The sequence below is a fragment of the Jaculus jaculus genome, chromosome 6 (genome assembly GCF_020740685.1).
Source record: "Jaculus jaculus isolate mJacJac1 chromosome 6, mJacJac1.mat.Y.cur, whole genome shotgun sequence".
In the NCBI taxonomy this organism is placed as follows: domain Eukaryota; kingdom Metazoa; phylum Chordata; class Mammalia; order Rodentia; family Dipodidae; genus Jaculus; species Jaculus jaculus.
In genome coordinates this window covers 93,913,267-93,931,675 of record NC_059107.1, presented here as the reverse complement: position 1 = coordinate 93,931,675, position 18,409 = coordinate 93,913,267, and the positions used below count along the sequence as shown (strand labels likewise).

Sequence of the window (18,409 nt, the reverse complement as noted above, 5' to 3'; positions counted from 1 at the left end):
CTCTTAGGTTAGAAAGAAAATGGGGTATGGGCTGGAGAGATGGTTCCGCAGTTAAAAGCACTTGTTTGCAAAGCCTGCCTATGCAGGTTCAGTTCCCCAGCACCCACACAAAGCCAGATACACAAAGTGTCACATGTGTTTGGAGGTCATTTGCAGCAGCAAGAGTCCCTGGTGCATCCATGCACGGATACACTCTCTCACATACACAAATAAAATTTTTTAAGGTGGGCTGGAGAGTTGGCTTAGTGGTTCAGTGCTTGCCTGTGAAGCCTGTGACCCCGGTTCGAGGCTCGATTTCCCAGGACCCACGTTAGCCAGATGCACAAGGGGGCGCACGCATCTGGAGTTTGTTTGCAATGGCTGGAGGCCCTGGCATGCCCATTTTCTCTCTGCCCCCCCCCCTTCTCTCTCTGTCACTCTCAAATAAATAAATAAAAATAAAAAATATTTAAAAAATTTTTTAAGGTTCAGAAAGATTTTATTATAGCTTAAAAGTTTAGGAGGTGGGCTGGAGAGATGGCTTAGCGGTTAAGCGCTTGCCTGTGAAGCCTAAGGACCCCGGTTCGAGGCTCGGTTCCCCAGGTCCCACATTAGCCAGATGCACAAGGGGGCGCACGCGTCTGGAGTTCGTTTGCAGAGGCTGGAAGCCCTGGCGTGCCCATTCTCTCTCTCTCCCTCTATCTGACTTTCTCTCTGTGTCTGTCACTCTCAAATAAATAAATAAATAATTTAAAAAAAAAAAGTTTAGGAGGAAGAAGAGAGGGGGCTTAAGCTTAAAACGCACCAGAAGAAAGCAAGGTGGAGCTCTTGTCCAGGGAAGCAAGTAGGGGTTTAAGAAGCCCCGCGAGAGAAGGCAGAGCTCTTGGCCAGGTGTAACAGGAAGTTTGGGGTTCCTTGTCAATGCACTGACAAATTTAGGGTACCCCAGATTCTTGTCTTCTGAATTTAAATAATTAAAATCCATAGACCAGAGGTTAAGGTTTAGAGAGACTTTATTAGATTAAGAGAAGGAAAGAGAGCTGGAGAGATGGCTCAGCAGTTAAGGCACTTGCCTGCAAAGTACAAGGACCTGGGTTCAGCTCCTCCCCAGTTCCCATGTAAAGTCAGATGCACAAGGCGGCTCATGAGTCTGGATGTCTGGAGTTTGTTTGCAGTGGCTAGAAGCCCTGGCACACTCATTCTCTCTCACACTCACAAACAAATAAATAGATAAAATATTACAAAAGGAAAGAGGAGGAAGTACAGAGAGCTCCCAAAATGAGTAAGGAGAGATTGGGTAAAGCCCCCCAAATAAATTTTTTTAAAAAGTTTTCAAAGCTGGATGTGGTGGTACCCACCCTTAATACCAGCACTCAGGAAGCGAAGGTAGGAGAATTGCCATGAGTTCGAGGCCACCATGAGACTACATAATGAATTCCAGGTCAGCCTTTGCTAGAGTGAGACCCTACCTCAAAAAAAAAAAAAAAAAAAAGATTGATGATATGTATAGGTAGATGGATGAAAAAATAAAAAGGAAAAATGAGAGAAAGGAAGAAGGAAAGGTCCTTTAGTACACTACTGCATACCCTCTAGTGGCCCAATTTGAGAAGAAACACAAAACATGATTGCATTTGTCAGCAACATGTACATTTCTAATCTTTTGTTTTTGTTTTTGTTTTTCAAGGTAGGGTCTCACTCTAGCCCAGGCCGACATGGAATTCACTGTGTATCCTCAAGGTAGCCTTGAACTCAAGGCGATCTTCTTCCTACCTCTGCCTCCCAAGTGCTGGGATTAAAGGCATGTGCCACCATGCCAGGCTCATTTCTAATATTTTTTAAAAATATATTTTATTTATTTATTTGAGACAGAGACAGAGAGAAAGAGAGAATGGACACACCAGGGCCTCCAGCCACTGTAAATGAACTCCAAACACATGCGCCCCCTTGTACATCTGGCTTACGTGGGTCCTGGGGAATTGAACCGGGGCCCTTAGGTTCTGCAGGCAAATGCCTTAACCGCTAAGCCATTTCCCCAGCCCTACGTCTCTAATCTTGTTGAGCTGATGGAAGTCCGAACCTTCAGTTGCACCCAAGACTGAGAGAAGCTAGGGTTAGCTAAGGTCTGCAGATAAGAGACTTGACCATAACCTTTGTGATGTGACTTTCTGTTTTACGTCTGCAGGTACTGCAAAAATTGGGGAAAACTGTTGAAACTAAAGATGAGCGATTTGAACAGAATGCTGCCAACTTCTACCAACAGCAGGTAATCTAGGGGGTTGGGGAATGGAGCCCATGTGGAGGAAGAAAGAAGACATGAGGATTGAGTCTGTAAAGCAGCAAGCATGTCCCAGCCTTCTCTCCCCCAGGGCTTAGGGTCACAGGGTGACCTGGTGCTTGTCCTTCCCCTGGGAACAAGAGCAGTGTACTGGTCCTCTTTCTCCTGACCTTGGGATCTGAGAGGGAAAAAGGACTTTGTCTCTTTTAGTATTTTGGATAATCTTAGGAAGAAAACTTGCATTAGGAACTGGCTAACAGCCAGCCTGAGAGGCTCATGTCCATAATCTTAGGATTCAAGTGGCTGAGGTAAGAGGTTGAGTTTGAGGCCAACTGGGGTTACATAGGAGACCTTTACTCAATCACTCAATAAACAAATAAGCACATAAGTATTTTAAAAGTTAGCTGGTCATGGTGGCGCACCCTGAGACCACATAGTGAATTCCAGGTCAGCCTGGGCTAGAGTGAGACCCTACCCCTACACCCTCCCCCCACAAAAAAGGATATCCATTACAGATAAATATGAGGTTTATTTAAAAAAATGAGATTGGGCTGGAGAAATGGCTTAGCGGTTAAGCGCTTACCTGTGAAGCCTAAGGACCCTGGTTCGAGGCTCGGTTCCCCAGGTCCCATGTTAGCCAGATGCACAAGGGGGCGCACGCGTCTGGAGTTCGTTTGCAGAGGCTGGAAGCCCTGGCGCGCCCATTCTCTCTCTCCCTCTACCTGTCTTTCTCTCTGTGTCTGTTGCTCTCAAATAAATAAATAAAAAATTTTAAAAAAAAATGAGATTAAAATGGCCTGGATAGCCAGGCATGATTATGCATGCCTTTAATCCCAGCACTTGGGAGGCAGAGGTGGGAAGATTACCGTGAGTTCGAGGCCACCCTGAGAATACAGAGTGAACTCCAGGTCAGCCTGGGCTAGAGTGAGACCTTAACCTCAAAAAAACCAAACAAATAAAAATAAATAAATAAATAAAAATGCCCTGGATATCCATGACCTTGTAGTGTCTGACACTACCTACACAAGACCATCATAATAGGAGGAAAAGATGATGACATCAAAGTAAGAGAGACTGATTGAGAGGGGGAGGGGATATGATGGAGAGTGGAGTTGCAAAGGGGAAAGTGGGGGGTAGAGAATTGCTATGGCTTATTGTCTATTTTTATGGAAATTGTCAATAAAAGTGAGATTACTTCTTTTGCAGGTGTGTGGGGGTAAATTGAGACAGTCTCGTTAGTTACAGCCCTGGCTGACCTGTGCTTACCATGTAATCCCAAGTGGCCTCAAACTCCTAGCAAACCTCCTGCCTCAGCCTCCAGAGCTGGGATTATAAGTGCAGCAGTGCAACCATGCTGCATGTGGTTGGTTTTTACTTAAAAACATAATACACTGTCTTTTCGGTATTGAAGATTAAATATTCCAGTAAAAGTTAAGTTTGGGTGCTATCTAAAAACCATTAGTATCATTCCTTAATATCAACATACCCAGTCTAAGGGTTTCGCTCAGTGTTTGCTTACTGTATACAAGGCCCTAGGTTCCAACCTCAGTTCTACCCCAAAAAGCAATCCAGTCTATATTCAGATTCCCGTGACTGAGTCATCAGGTTTGTAGCTTAAGTCAGCAATTCACTGGCATGCCTGAGCCTCTTGGATCTGAGGTTTAACCTCTGAGTCTGTAGATTTCTAATCCCTCCTTTATTGCAATTCCTGGCAATTTGTTTTGCTGACTGCATCTCCATGGTGTTGTTTCCTTGTTTTCTGTAAATTTATAGGGTTGATGACATTTAACTTTTTTTTTTTGTTTGTGGGTCTGGAGGCAGGACTACTTCCTAGGTATTACATCTTCTGTCAGGAGGCGCATAATGGCTGCCTGTCTCCTTTCTCCTGTGACAGTCAGAGTCATGACTAAAGAGCACACTCTTTAGTACAGTGTCTTCCCTCCTCCCTCACAACTTCTCAGCTTGGTTTTGAGGCCTCGCTGCTCGCCTAGGTTCCTGGATGGGGCAGCTCAGTGTGCTTCCCCCTTACCTCTCTTCAAAACGTCTTGTATAGGAATATTTGTCTTCCCAAGCAGTGCTTTTTAAAAAAAATATTTTATTTTTATTTATTTACTTGAAAGAGAGAGAGAGATACAGAAATAGGCAGGTAGACAGAGAGAATGGGCGCACCAGGGCTTTCAGCCACTGCAAACGAACTCCAGATGTGTGCGCCCCCTTGTGCATCTGGCTAACGTGGGACCTGGGGAACCGAGCCTCGAACCGGGGTCCTTAGGCTTCACAGGCAAGCGCTTAACCGCTAAACCACCTCTCCAGCCCCCAAGCAGCGCTTTAATCTTTTACTTGTAATACTGACAACTGATTTTGATTCATTACCTTCAGAATCTACTCTTAACTGTGGCTTCATCCTCCTAGGGTAGCCATCAGGACAAGCCCCCTGAGTGCTTCCTCGGGGCTTTGTTCTGTTTTTGTTTGTTTGTTTTAAAAATATTTTTATTTATTTGCATACAGAGAGAGAGAATGGCCGTGCCAGGGCCTCTAGCCACTGCAAAGGAATGCCAGACGCATGTAGCACTTTGTGCATCTGGCTTACATGGGTCCTGGGGAATAGAACCTGGGTCGTCAGGCTTTGCAGGCAAGTGCCTTAACTGCTGAGCCATCACTCCAGCCTTTTTTTTTTTTTTTAAGGTAGGGTCTCTCTAGCCTAGGCTGACCTGAAGAGCTCACTCTATAACTCCAAGCCAGCCTTGAATTTACAGCAATCCTCCTACCTCAGCCTCTCAAGTGCTGGAGCTAAAGGCATGTGCCACAATGCCTGGCTTTGTTCTGCTGAGTGTTAGGGTTTCTCAGAGTTCCCCCTTTTTTCTTGTTGTTGTTTTTGGAGGTAGGGTCTCACTCTAGCCCAGGCTGACCTGGCACTCACTCTGTAGTCCCAGACTAGCCTCAGACTCACAGCGATCCTCCTACCTCTACCTCTTAAATGCTGGAATTAAAAGTGTGTGCCACCACACCCAGCCTCTGAGTCCATCTTCTTCCCTTAAAAAAAAAAAAAAAAAAAAAGGTTTTTTTTTTTCTTTTCAAATTTTTTTTTAATTTATTCATATTTTTTTTGGTTTTTCGAGGTAGGGTCTCACTCTGGGCCAGGCTGACCTGAAATTAACTCTGTCATCTCAGGGTGGCCTTGAACTCATGGCAATCCTCCTACCTCTGCCTCCCGAGTGCTGGGATTAAAGGCGTGCGCCACCACGCCAGGCTTTCAAATTTTTTTTTTATTAACAACTCCCATGATTATAAAAAAATAGTCCATGGTAATGCCTTCCCCCTCCCCACTTTCCTCTTTGAAATTCCATTCTCCATCATATCCCCTCCCCTCCCCATCTCAATCAATCTCTCTTTTATTTTGATGTCATCATCTTTTCCTCCTATTATGATGGTCTTGTGTAGGTAGTGTCAGGCACTGCGAGGTGATGGATATCCAGGCCATTTTGTGTTTGGGGGGAGCTTGTTGTAAGGTCCATTTTTTTTAGTTTTTTTTATTTGTTTGAGAAAGAGTGAGAGAGAGAGAATGGGCTCTCCAGGGCCTCCAGCCACTGCAAATGAACCCCAAATGCATGCGCCCCCCTTGTGCATCTGGCTAACATGGGTCCTGGAGAATTGAGCCTCGAACCAGGGTCCTTAGGCTTCACAGGCAAGTGTCTAACTACTAAGCCATTTCTCCAGCCCAGTCCGTCTTTTTAATAAGTATGGATCTCTCAACATTTTTCTCCATCCTCCAAGTTGGTCTGCTGGGACCCAATCTTACGCACCTGATTACTCGGACAACTTCCTCAGTGAATGGGTCATTAACTGAGGGCTTGGACTGTTTGTGCAGGGGGTGGGAAGGACTGACTCAGACACTTTATGGCAATGGTAAGAATCTGGCAAGGTTTCAGAGACCAGACGTGATAAAAATCACAAGACCTGGAGATAGAAACGGCCTTACCCTGTGTTCAAGGCTGAGGAAACCGAAGGCAGAAAAGTAGAATAACTTGCTGGTTGGAGTAGAGCCAAGTTACTTGACTCCCAGACAAGTGAGAACCTGAGACTGAGGAGTTCCATCTGTCAGGACAGAAGATGCTGGATTCATCAGCCTGGAGACATTTTAGGATGGACAGGTCGGAGAAGGAGAATGACGCCACCCATCCCGTGTCATCATCTGTTCCTGCATGTGCACTCCCACACTTCTCTAAAGAAAGAGCAAGAGCCAGGTGCAGTGGCGCACGCCTTTAATCCCAGCACTCGGGAGGCAGAGGTAGGAGGATCGCTGTAAGTTTGAGGCCACCCTGAGACTACAGAGTGAATTCCAGGTCAGCCTGGGCTAGAGTGAGACCCTACCTCCAAAAAAATAAAGGAAGGAAGGGCAAGAGCGCTGGCGTGGTGGCGCACGCCTTTAATTCCAGCAATCAGGAGGCAGAGATAGGAGGATTACCGTGAGTTCGAGGCCACCCTGGCCTGGGGTAGAGCAAAACCCTACCTCAAAAAAACAAAATAAAAATAATAAGGAAAGAGCAAGAGCATAAGGAATGTACTTTGAGACAAAGGCTAGGTTCTGAAACGTGTTAGTTTTGTGAGGTCCAGGCAAGGGCAGAGGACACTCACGTCTTCAAGACTGTGATATGAATAGTACCACTAATAAATAAATATATATATATAAAGATTTTTATTTAATTATTTATTAGAGACAGAGAGAAGAACACAGAGAGAAAATAGGCACACCAGGGCCTCTCTAGTCACTGTAAAGAAACTCCAGACACATGCGCCACCATGTGCATCTGGTTTATGTGGGACCTGAAGAATTGAACCTGGGTCCTTAGGCTTCGCAGGCTTGTGCCTTAACCGCTAAGTCATCTCTCCAGCCCTAACTCTTTTTTTTCACGGTAGAGTCTCGCTCTAGCCCAGGCTGACCTGAAATTCACTATGTAGTCTCAGGGTGGCCTTGAATTCACAGCGATCCTCCTACCTCTGCCTCCTGAGTGCTGGGATTAAAGGCATGCGCCACCACACCCAGCTATTTATTTATTTTTTTTAACATTTTATGTTATTTATTTGACAGACAGAGAGAGAGAATGGGCATGCCAAGGCTTCCAGCCACTGCAAACGAACTCCAGACACATGTGCCCCCTGTGCATCTGGCTAACGTGGGTCCTCGGGAATCAAACCAAGGTCCTTTGGCTTTGCAGGCAAATGCCTTAATCGCCAAGCCATCCCTCCAGCCCCGTATTTATTTATTCATAACTTATTTATTTGGGAGAGAGAGAGACAAAGATAAATAGGCAGATAGAGAGAGGGGATGGGCATGCCAGAGCTCTAGCCACAGCAAATGAACTCCAGACACATGCACCCCCTTGTGCTTACGTGGGGACTGGGAAATCAAACCAAAGTCCTTAGGTTTTGCAGGCAAGTGCCTTAACCACTAAGCCATCTTTCCAGCCTTATTTATATTTATTCATTTGTGTATTTATAAGACAGAAAGAAAGTGAGTATGAGCCTCTTGCCACTGCAAATGAACTCCAGATTCATGCACTACCTTGTGCATCTGGCTTATGTGGGTACTGGGGTAATCAAACCTCAGTCCTTAGGCCTTGCAAGTAAGCACCTTAACCTCTAAGGCAGCTCTCCAGCCCTTGCTATTTTATTTATTTATTTATCAGAAAGAGAATGAGTATGGACACATCAGGGCCTCTTGCCACTGCAAAGAAACTCCAGACACATGTACCATTTTGTGCATCTGGCTTTATGTGGGTACTGGGAATTGAATCTAGGCCATGAGACTTTCAAGAGCATTTAACCTCTGAGCCATCTCTCCAGCCCTAGCTGTTTTTCTTATGCTTTTCTTTTTAAAAGTATATTTGTTGTTTGTTTATTTAAGGATAAGAGATGGGAAGAGAGAATGGGCGCATCAGGGCCACTAGACACTGGAAATGAACTCCAGATGCATGTTCTACCTCATGCATCTGGCTTATGTGGGTCCTGGGGAATCAAACCCAGGTCTTTAGTCTTTGCAGGCAAGTCCCTTAACCACTGAGCCATTTCTCCAGCCCTCTTATTCTATTTTATTTTTGTTTGTTTTATAAGGTAGGATCTTGTTGTAGCCCAGGCTGGCGTGGAATTCACTAAGTAGTCTCAGGCTGGCCTCAAATTCATAGTGACCCTCCTACTTCTGCCTCCAGAGTGCTGGGACTAAAGTTGTGTGCCACCACACCCAGTTTTTTGAGGTAGGGTCTTACTGTAGCCCCAGGCTGACCTGGAATTCCCTATGTAGTCTCAGGGTGGTGTCAAACTCACGGTAGTAATCCCTCCTCTGTTCCCCTTTCTTCTCTGACTCCTCACACATGTTGTTCACCTCCGTTCTCAATCTTGCCTCATTTTACTCTTCCATCCCATCAGTTACTTGCTTATACTTCTTTTCTTTTAATTTTTATTTATTTATTTGAGAGTGACAGACACAGAGAGAAAGACAGATAGAGGGAGAGAGAGAGAGAGAATGGCCACGCCAGGGCTTCCAGCCTCTGCAAACGAACTCCAGACGTGTGCGCCCCCTTGTGCATCTGGCTAACGTGGGACCTGGGGAACCGAGCCTCGAACCGGGGTCCTTAGGCTTCACAGGCAAGCGCTTAACCGCTAAGCCATCTCTCCAGCCCACTTGCTTATACTTCTTCTCCAAGGAGATCATAATTGACTCTCTTCCTGGGTAAGCCCAACATTTGCCTCCACAGTTCTATTGATCTCTGCCTTCTACCTTTGCTCGTGTGTGTGTGTGTGTGTGTGTGTGTGGTACACATAGCACAGTGTCACAGTCAAGTCCGCATTGCTGGTACCAAGAGCAGCTTGTGGGAAAAAAGGTTCATTTTGGCTTACAGGCTCTAGTGGAAGCTCCACGATGTCAGGGGAAAACGACGACATCACCCCTGGCTAACACCAGGTGGACAACAGCAGCAGGAGAGTGTGCCAAACACTGGCAAGGGGACACTGGCTATAACATCCATAATCCTGCCCCCAACAACACACTGTCTCCAGGAGGCGTAAATTCCCAAATCTCCATCAGCTGGGAACCTAGCATTCAGAACACCTAAGTCTACGGGGGACACGTGAATCAAACCTCCATACATAGTATGTGTGCGTCAGAGGTGTGCGTGTGTGGGGACGCACACACCCTGGGCTCATGTAGAAGCCACAGGAGGACGTTGGGTAACCCCTCTGTCTGTCTTCTACTTTCATTCCTAGAGACAGGATCTCTCACTGAACCAGAAGCCTTCCATTTGTTAGAGTTACTGTGGTTTTTGTTGTTGTTGTTGTTTTTAATTTATTTATTTGGGAGCAACAGACAGAAATAGGCAGTTAGAGAGAGAGAGAGAATGGGCACCCCAGGGCCTCCAGCCACTGCAAAGGAACTCCAGACGCGTGCGCCCCTCGTGCATCTGGCTGATGTGGGTCCTGGGGAATCGAGCCTCAAACAGGGTCCTTAGGCTTCACAGGCAAGCACATAACTGCTAAGCCATCTCTCCAGCCCAAGCCTTCCATTTTTCAGTTAGTCTAGCCTCCAGGGATCCCCGTTTCTCCCTGTCTCAGCACTGGGGTTACAGTGATGTGCGGCCAGACATGGCTTTTTTGCTGGGGATCAGAGTCAGGTCCTAATGTTTGTGCAGCAAGCACTCTTACCCACTGAGCCATCGCCCACCCCAAACTCTCTCTCTCTCTCTCTCTTTCTTGGTTAGAATTCTTAGGTACATAGTAGACATCTCCTTTCTAAAGCAAGAAGGTGGGCTGGAGAGATAACTCGCCAGTTAAGGCACTTGCCTGCGAAGCCTAATGACCCAGGTTCAATTCCCCAGGACCCACATAAGCCAGTTGCACATGGCGATGCATGTATCTAGAGGTCATTTGCAATGGCTAGAGGCCCTGGCACATCCGTTATCTTTCTCTTTCTCTTTTTTTTTTTTTAAGTTCTTTAATTCTTTTTTAAATTTTTTTGTTCATTTTATTTATCGAGAGTGACGGGGGGGGGCGGGGAATGGGCACGCCAGGGCTTCCAGCCACTGCAAACGAACTCCAGACGCATGCGCCCCCTTGTGCATCTGGCTAACGTGGGACCTGGGGAACCGAGCCTCGAACCAGGGTCCTTAGGCTTCACAGGCAAGCGCTTAACCGCTAAGGCATCTCTCCAGCCCTATCTTTCTCTTTCTTTCCTGAAAGTTCGGGGCCAGCCGGAGACTACCTAGTGAACTCCAGGTCAGCCTGGGCTCGAGTATATATATATATGTATGTATGTATGTATGTATGTATATAGTTAGTCACCAAAGCTCTTTTTTCCCCATCAGGCAGAAGGCCACAAACTGTACAAGGACCTCAAGAGCTTCCTTAGTGCCGTCAAAGGTGGGGAGTCATGGGCGGTGCGGATGCGAGGCTGGGGCGGGGAGAACAAGCAGGCGGGGTGGGGGGGGGGCTCCTTGCTGCTCCCTTGACCTCTGGCTCTCTGGGAGCTGGGAGGGACCTTTCCTACCCCGCTCTCCATCTTCCCGCACTGATAACGCAGCCTTCTGAGCTTGACCCCCTGGCTTGGGTTTGGGAAACCTGATGGTAAGCCTGAGCTCTCTCCTTGCAGAGATGCACCAGAGCTCCAGGAGAGTGTCGGAAACTCTGCAGGAGATCTACAGCAGCGAGTGGGATGGGCGCGAGGAGCTGGAAGCCATCGTGGGAGTAAGGGCAGCTTAGGCATTATGCCTCTCTCTCTTTTTTTTTTTTTTTTTAACAAAAATCTCTTATTGATAACTTTCATACATATACAAAGGACATTTTAATCATAATCTTGCCCGTCCCCTCTCCACTGAACCCCTTCTTATTTCCAAGTAGTCTCACGTCTATTTGAATGTTGTTTTGGTTTTTCGAAGTAGGGTCTCACGCTAGCCCAGGCTGACCAGGAATTCACTCTGTAGCCTCAGGCTGGCCTCGAACTCATGGCAGTCGTCCTACGTCTGCCTCCCGAGTGCTGGGATTAAAAAGGGAAGCTTCTCTAACCACAAGTGAGAGGAACACTAATATATGGGTATAAACATAAATATTAGAGGGTAATTTGGTGACCAAGCAATGGTAGTAGCTTCTCCCCTAGAGCTTACTGCCTTCCCAGCCTCGGGCTTTTGACTAGACTGTGGTACTAGGCATGACTTTCCTCCTGTGGAGCGGGCCTCAAATCAATCAGAGAGCAATCAGTTATCCCCATGACAGATGTGCCACTATTTCACGAGTGGACACATTGACCTGGCTGGACAGTTGTGAGCTTGCAGGGTCCAGTGCTGGCTAAGTCTGTTGCTGGCTTTTCTCCACCAGTGGCTGCATAGCACTCCTCAGCACTACGACAGCAGCCGGCCAGCAGGGAGGAGGACTGCAGCTTCTCAGTTCCAGCAGGTTCCTCAGTGTACTGCCACCAAAGGGGGTGGTGTCTGCAGCAATAGAGTCTTGCCATCTAGTTCTGGTGGCCAACCAAGAGCTTTGGCAATAGCCTTTATTGTTTGGGGGATTTCCACTCCTAGGCAAATACCTAAGGACTCACCTCACAACCTTAGAGATACTTGCTCAACCATGTTTGGAGGATTTCAGGGCCCTCCCTGACCAACAACTTCTGGGGAGGCGTCCCATCCCTGACATGAGCTTATCTTTCCTCTCCTGTTCTCCCCTCTGCTCAGTTGAGCTTCTCCATCCCAGAACACGGGGAAACAGAGGAGCCAGCTCACATTCACCATTTACTTTTGGGGTTTTTGTTGTTGTTATTGTGGTTTTGGGTATTTTCAAGGTAGGGTCTTGCTTTAGCCCATGCTGATGTGGAATTCACAATGGAGTCTCAGGGTGGTCTCGAACTCACAGCGATCCTCCTACCTCTGCCTCCTGAGTGCTGGGATTAAAGGCATGCGCCACCACACCCAGCTCACACTCTCCACTTGTCTAGCCTCAGTCACTAGATGACTGGAAGCAACCGCAACGGAGAAGGAAAATACATTTTCCTTAACTTGTGGAGTCCTCTGATTTTGACCCTCTAACCCTTAACCCTCCTGTGAGACTTGATGGAAATTTTACCTCTTCAAGATGGGCTAGGACAGGAGAGATAGCTTAACTGTTAAGGTGCTTACCTGCAAAGCCAAAGGACCCAGGACCCATGTAAGCCAGATGCACAAGGTGGTGCATGTGTCTGGAGTTCATTTGCAGCAGCTGAAGGCCCTGGCGTGCCCATCCTCTCTCTATCTGCTTCTCTCTCTTTCTCTCTGCTACTTTCTCTCCCCCTCTCTCTCAAATAACTAAATAAATAAATTTAAAACAAGATGGGCTATTTTATTTTTACTTTTTTGGTTTTTCAAGGTAGGGTCTCACCTAGCTCAGGCTGACCTGGAATTCACTATGGAGTCTCAGAGTGGCCTCGAACTCGCGGTGATCCTCCTACCTCTTCCTCCCCGAGTGCTGGGATTAAAGGCGTGCGCCACCACGCGCGGCTGCAAGATGGGCTGTTTTTCAAAAGTCACCTCATACAGTTAATTATAGCCACACCTCATCATCCCCTAAGCTCCGGAGTCCAGGACTCCAACTGACTGGTTCCCACAAGGCAGTTGCTTGGGACAGGGCCCATCTCTTTCCTTCTTGAGAATCTGCCATGGTATTCTAAATACAGTGCTACAAAAAGGGTGTGTAAGGAGAATTTGGGTATTTCTCTGGTGGGCAGTTGCTGAGAAGTGGGACCCTCACCAGCCTCTGCCTGCATCCTACAGAATAATGATCTCCTTTGGGAAGACTACGAAGAGAAATTGGCAGACCAGGCTGTGCGGACTATGGAAAACTATGTGGCCCAGTTCAGCGAGATTAAGGTACTTGCTTTCCAGAGTAAAGGCCAGGTTGTGGGAGACACCCCACACACTCACTGGTTAAAAAACATATCAGGTTAGCCAGGCGTGGTGGCTCACGCCTTTAATCCCAGCACTCGGGAGGCAGAGGTAGGAGGATCACCATGAGTTCGAGGCCACCCTGAGGATACTGAGTGAATCTCAGGTCAGCCTGGGCTAGAGTGAGACCCTACCTCGAAAAACCAAAAAAAAAAAAAAAAAAATCAGGTTAAACATTACAAAAAGTTTTAAAGCCTGTAGTTAGGAATGAGATTGGGCAAGTTAGGAGAAAAAATAAGGTTGGGAGTTAGATAAGAGGTGATAGAGGGTCTGATGAGATGTGAAGGTGACCCCCCCACAAGGTGGGGGTCTCACTCTAGCCCAGGCTGACCTGGAATTCACTATGTTGTGTCAGGCTGGCCTTGAACTCATAGTGATCCTATTACTTCTCCCCCTTGAGTGCTGGGATTAAAGGCGTGCGCAAACCACGTCCAGCAAAGGTAATGTTCAAAGGTGATTTTAGGGATCTTGATTTTGGGCTCAGTGATAAGTGAAAATGAATCAGATACAAATTAAGGCATCCTTTCTTTTTTGTTTTTATTTTAAACATATTTATTTATTTGAGAGAGAAAGAGGGAGAGAGAGAGTATGGTCATGCCAGGGCCTCTAGCCAGTGCAAATGAACTCGAGACACATGTACCCCCTTGTGCATATGGCTTACATGGGTCCTGGGGAATCGAACCAGGTACTTCGGCTTTACAGGCAAATGCCTTAACTGCTAAGCCATCTTTCCAGCCCCATCCTTTTATTTATTTATTTATTTGAGAGAGAAAGAGGGAGAGAGAGGGAGAGTATGGTCGTGCCAGGGCCTCCAGCCACTGCAAATGAACCCCAGACAAATGCACCACCTTGTGCATCTGGCTTACAAGGGTCCTGGGGAATTGAACCGAGGTCCCTTGGCTTTGTAGGCACACACCTTAACTGCTAAGCAATCCCTCCAGCCCATCTTTTTTTTTTTTAAATTTTTTATTTATTTATTTGAGAGCCACAGACACAGAGAGAAAGACAGATAGAGGGAGAGAGAGAGAATGGGCGCGGCAGGGCTTCCAGCCTCTGCAAACGAACTCCAGACACGTGCGCCCCCTTGTGCATCTGGCTAACGTGGGACCTGGGGAAATGAGCCTCGAACTGAGGTCCTTAGGCTTCACAGGCAAGCGCTTAGCTGCTAAGCCATCTCTCCAGCCCCATCTTTTGTTTTTTAAATGATGAAATAGTTTCAAAATATTTTATTTATTTATTTATTTATTTATTGGAGAGTGAGAGAAAGAGAATAGGTGTGCCAGGGCTTCCAGCCACTGCACATGAACTCCAGACACATGTGCCACTATGTGTATCTGGCTTACATGGGTTGTGGGGAATTGAACCTGGGTCCCTAGGTTTTGCAGGTAAGTGCCTTAACTGCTAAGCCATCTCTCCAGCCCTAAATAATAACATATTTTTTTCTTTTTGTTTTTTGAGGTAGGGTCTTACTCTGGCCCAGGCTGACCTGGAATTCACTATGGAGTCTCAGGGTGGCTTCGAACTCATGGCGATCCTCCTACCTCTGCCTCCCAAGTGTTGGGATTAAAGGCATGCACCACCATGCCCAGCTACATTTTTTTTTTTTAAATCTAGGAACTTGAGAGGTGACTTAGCAGTTAAGGTGCTTGCCTGAGTAGCCTAAGGACCCTGGTTCAATTCCCCAGGACCCACGTAAGCCAGATACACAAGGTGGTGCATGCATCTGGAGTTCTTTTGCAGTGGCTGGAGGCCCTGGTGCACCCATTCTCTCTCTCTCCCTCCCTCTCTCTCTCTCTCTCTCTCTCTCTCTCTCTCTCTCTCTCTGCTTCTCTCAAATAAATGAAAATAAACAAAATTAAGAAAAAATATTTTAAGGACTAGAGAGGTGGTTCAGTGGTTAAAGCGCTTGCCTACAAAGCCTAGCAATCCAGGTTCAATTCCACAGTACTCACATAAAGCCACATGCATAGTGGCACATGCATCTAGAGTTCCTTTGCAGGGCTGGAGGCCCTAGTACACCCATTCTTTCTTTTTCTCTGTGTATCCCTTCTGTTGCTCTCTGCTTGCAAATGCATAAATAAATAAATAAATAAATAAATAAATAATATTTAATCCCAGGTGTGGTGGTGCATACTTTTGATCCCAGCACTCAGAAAGCAGAAGTAGGAGGATCACCATGAGTTTAAGGCCACGTTGAGACTACGTAGTGAATTCCAGGCTAGCCTGAGCTAGAGCGAGACCTAACCTCAAAAACCAATAAATATTTATTTATTTGAAGGAAAAAGAGAATGGGTATACCAGGGCCTCTTGTTATTGCAGACAAACTCCAGGTGCATATGAACACCGTGCATCTGGCTTTACATGGGTATTAGGGAATTGAACTCCCGTCAGCAGACTTAGCAAGTAAGTGCCTTTAACTGCTGAGCCATCACCCCAGTTTCCCCTCCCCACCACCTCTTCTTTTTTTCTTTTTTTCTTTTTTTTTTTGGTTTTACGAGGTAGAGTTTCACTCTAGCCCAGGCTGACCTGGAAATCACTATGTAGTCTCAGGGTGGCCTCGAACTCATGGCGATCTTCCTACCTCAGCCTCCCGAATGCTGGGATTAAAGGCTTGCGCCACCATGCCCAGCTCCCACCACCTCTTTTAAAATTTATTTTTATTTGAGATGAAGAGAGAATGGGCATGCCTCTGACCACTGCAAACGAATTTTAGATCCATGTGCTACCTTGTGCTTACATGGGATCTGGACTCAAACTCAGGTCCTTAGGCTGCAGAGGCAAGTGTCTTAACTGCTAAGCCATCTCTACAGCCCTCCCCCACTTTTTTTTTTTAAGCAGGATCTCTCTAGGTAGCCCAGGCTGTCCTCAAACTTTCCATCCTCCTGCCTCACCCTTTTGTGTGCTGAGATTACAGATATGCACCACCATGCCTTGTTAGGGCATCACATTTAGACTTGAAAAACAGCTTATGGGACTAAGGATGATTAAGCATGAAGCTGAAATGGGAGTGTCTCAGTAGTTATCTTTAAATGCTTGAAATTCTGTTAGTTGGAAATGGAACTCACCCTATTCTTTTTTTAAATATTTTATTTATTTACTTATTTGACATAGAAAGAGGTGGGTAGAGAGAGAGAGAGAGAGAATGGGCATATCAGGTTCTCCAGCCACTGCAAACAAACTCCAGACGCATGCGCCCCCTTGTGTATTTGGCTTATGTGGGTCCTGGGGAATCGAACCTGGGTCCTTTGGCTTTGCAGGCAAACGCCTTAACCACTTAGCCATCCCAGAAGCCCTCACCCTATTCTAAAATATTCCCAAAGGCAGATTTGGATTTTGGTCTTGTAATTTTCGCTCACTTTTCACTGGCCAGAATGTGAGTAATAGAGTTTCAAGCAGAGAAGCAAGGTTCTGGGCTTTTACTACCAAGTCTTCCTTTCTTTCTTCCCTTCCTTCTTCTTCCATTCATCCTTCCTTCCTTTCTTTCCTCCTCTCTTTCAGGCATATGTATGTGTGTTTTTGCGAATGTGCAGGTGCATGGTGGGGGTGTGCACACACATGTGTGAACATGTGTGTAGAGGCCAGAGGACAGCCTTGGGTGTCATTCCTCAGGAGCCCTATCTACCCGTTTTTTGTTTGTTTGGCTTTGTTTTGTGTTTTGAGGTAGGATCCAGGAGGCTGATCAGGAATTCACTATGTAATCTCAGAGTGGCCTCAAACTCATGGCAAGCCTTGTATCTCCCAGCTAAATGTGGAATTTTTATTCATTCAGTTAAATTCATTAAGCATGCTGGGCACAGTGGCACATGCCTTCACTCACAGCTCTCAGGATGGTGAGGTAGGAGGATTGCCGTGAGTTCAAGGCCACCCTGAGACTACATAGTGAATTTCAGGTCAGCCTGGGCCAGAGTGAGGCCCAACCTCGAAAAGAAAAGAAAAGGAAGGAAAAGAAAAGAAAAAAAAGATGAAGTTGTATAAGATGATCACTACAATCTTTTTCTTGTTTGGTTTGTTTTTTTGTTGTTCATTTTTCAAGGCAGGTTCTCACTCTAGCCCAGGCTGATCTGGAATTCACTATGGAGTCTCAGGGTGGCCTCGAACTCACGGCAATCCTCCTACTTCTGCCTCCCAAGTGCTGTGATTAAAGGTGTGCGCCACCATGCCTGTCTCTCCTGTACTACTTTTATTGTGCTTTGAGCTCTCAAAGCACTTTACTTCTTTTTTTTGACATTTTGTTTATTTAGTTGTTTGAGAGAGAGAGAGTTGTGCTTGCTTCGGCAGCACATAAACTAAAATTGCAACGAGAGCGAGAGAGTGGGCATGCCAGGGCCTCTATAGCCACCTTGTGCATTTGGCTTACGTGGGTACTGGGGAATCAAGCCATTAGGCTTTACAGACAAATGCCGTAACCACTAAGTCATCTCTCCAGCCCCAGAGCAGTTTATACCCACCATCTGGCTGCTAGAACAATGCTTGCCCAGAGTTGGCAAGGCTACCGAAGCGCCATACAGTGTACCTCACCCTGGGCCATAAAGCTGGCAGCGGTAGGTTTAGGACTAAGATCCAGAAGTCCTAACGAGCAGGATTCTCAAGGCTGTTTCTCCAGGAAGCTGAAGGAGTTTATAACGGCTTCATAGGAAATATCCTAGTTTAATACAAGTTTCCACATGCTTTGTATGTCGACTTGCCCCTTACCGTCACCACCTGAAAATCCTGATTCTTCTGAGTTTGGGACAGAGAACTCTGGGGCACAAAGCCTTGTTAGAAAGTAAAATGTGGGGCTGGAAAGACCGCTTAGTGATTAAGTGCTTGCCTGTGAAGCCTAAGGACCCCGGTTCAAGGCTCGATTCCCCAGGACCCACGTTATCCAGATGCACAAGGGGGCGCACGCATCTGGAGTTCATTTGCAGTGGCTGGAGGCCCTGGCATGCCCATTCTCTCTCTCTCTCTCTCTCTCTCTCTCTCTCTCTCTCTCTCTGCCTCATTCTCTCTCTGTAGCTCTCAAATAAATAAATATGAACAACAAAAATTTTAAAAAAGAAAGTAAAATGTAGGCTGAAGAGATGGCTCAGGCAGTAAACTAGGTCCTGAGTTCAATCTCCAGCACTCACATAAAAATGCCTGGTGTGGTGGCTTGTGCCTGTTCTCCCAGTGCTGGGGAGCTGGAGAGGGCTGGATCCCTGGGGCTCACTGGCCAACC

General features: G+C 46.5%; 1 protein-coding gene across 2 annotated transcripts in view; it reads left to right on the top strand.

Annotated features, from left to right (window-relative positions):
- The window catches only part of Bin2 (bridging integrator 2), a 47,305-nt gene that overhangs the window by 13,157 nt on the left and 15,739 nt on the right, over window positions 1-18,409 (top strand). For both annotated transcript variants that reach the window (XM_045152850.1, XM_045152848.1), the window contains exons 2-5: window positions 2,162-2,242; window positions 10,609-10,663; window positions 10,893-10,987; window positions 13,042-13,137. In XM_045152850.1, the coding sequence (XP_045008785.1) occupies window positions 2,162-2,242; window positions 10,609-10,663; window positions 10,893-10,987; window positions 13,042-13,137 (327 nt within the window). The remainder of the gene's footprint in view (window positions 1-2,161; window positions 2,243-10,608; window positions 10,664-10,892; window positions 10,988-13,041; window positions 13,138-18,409) is intronic.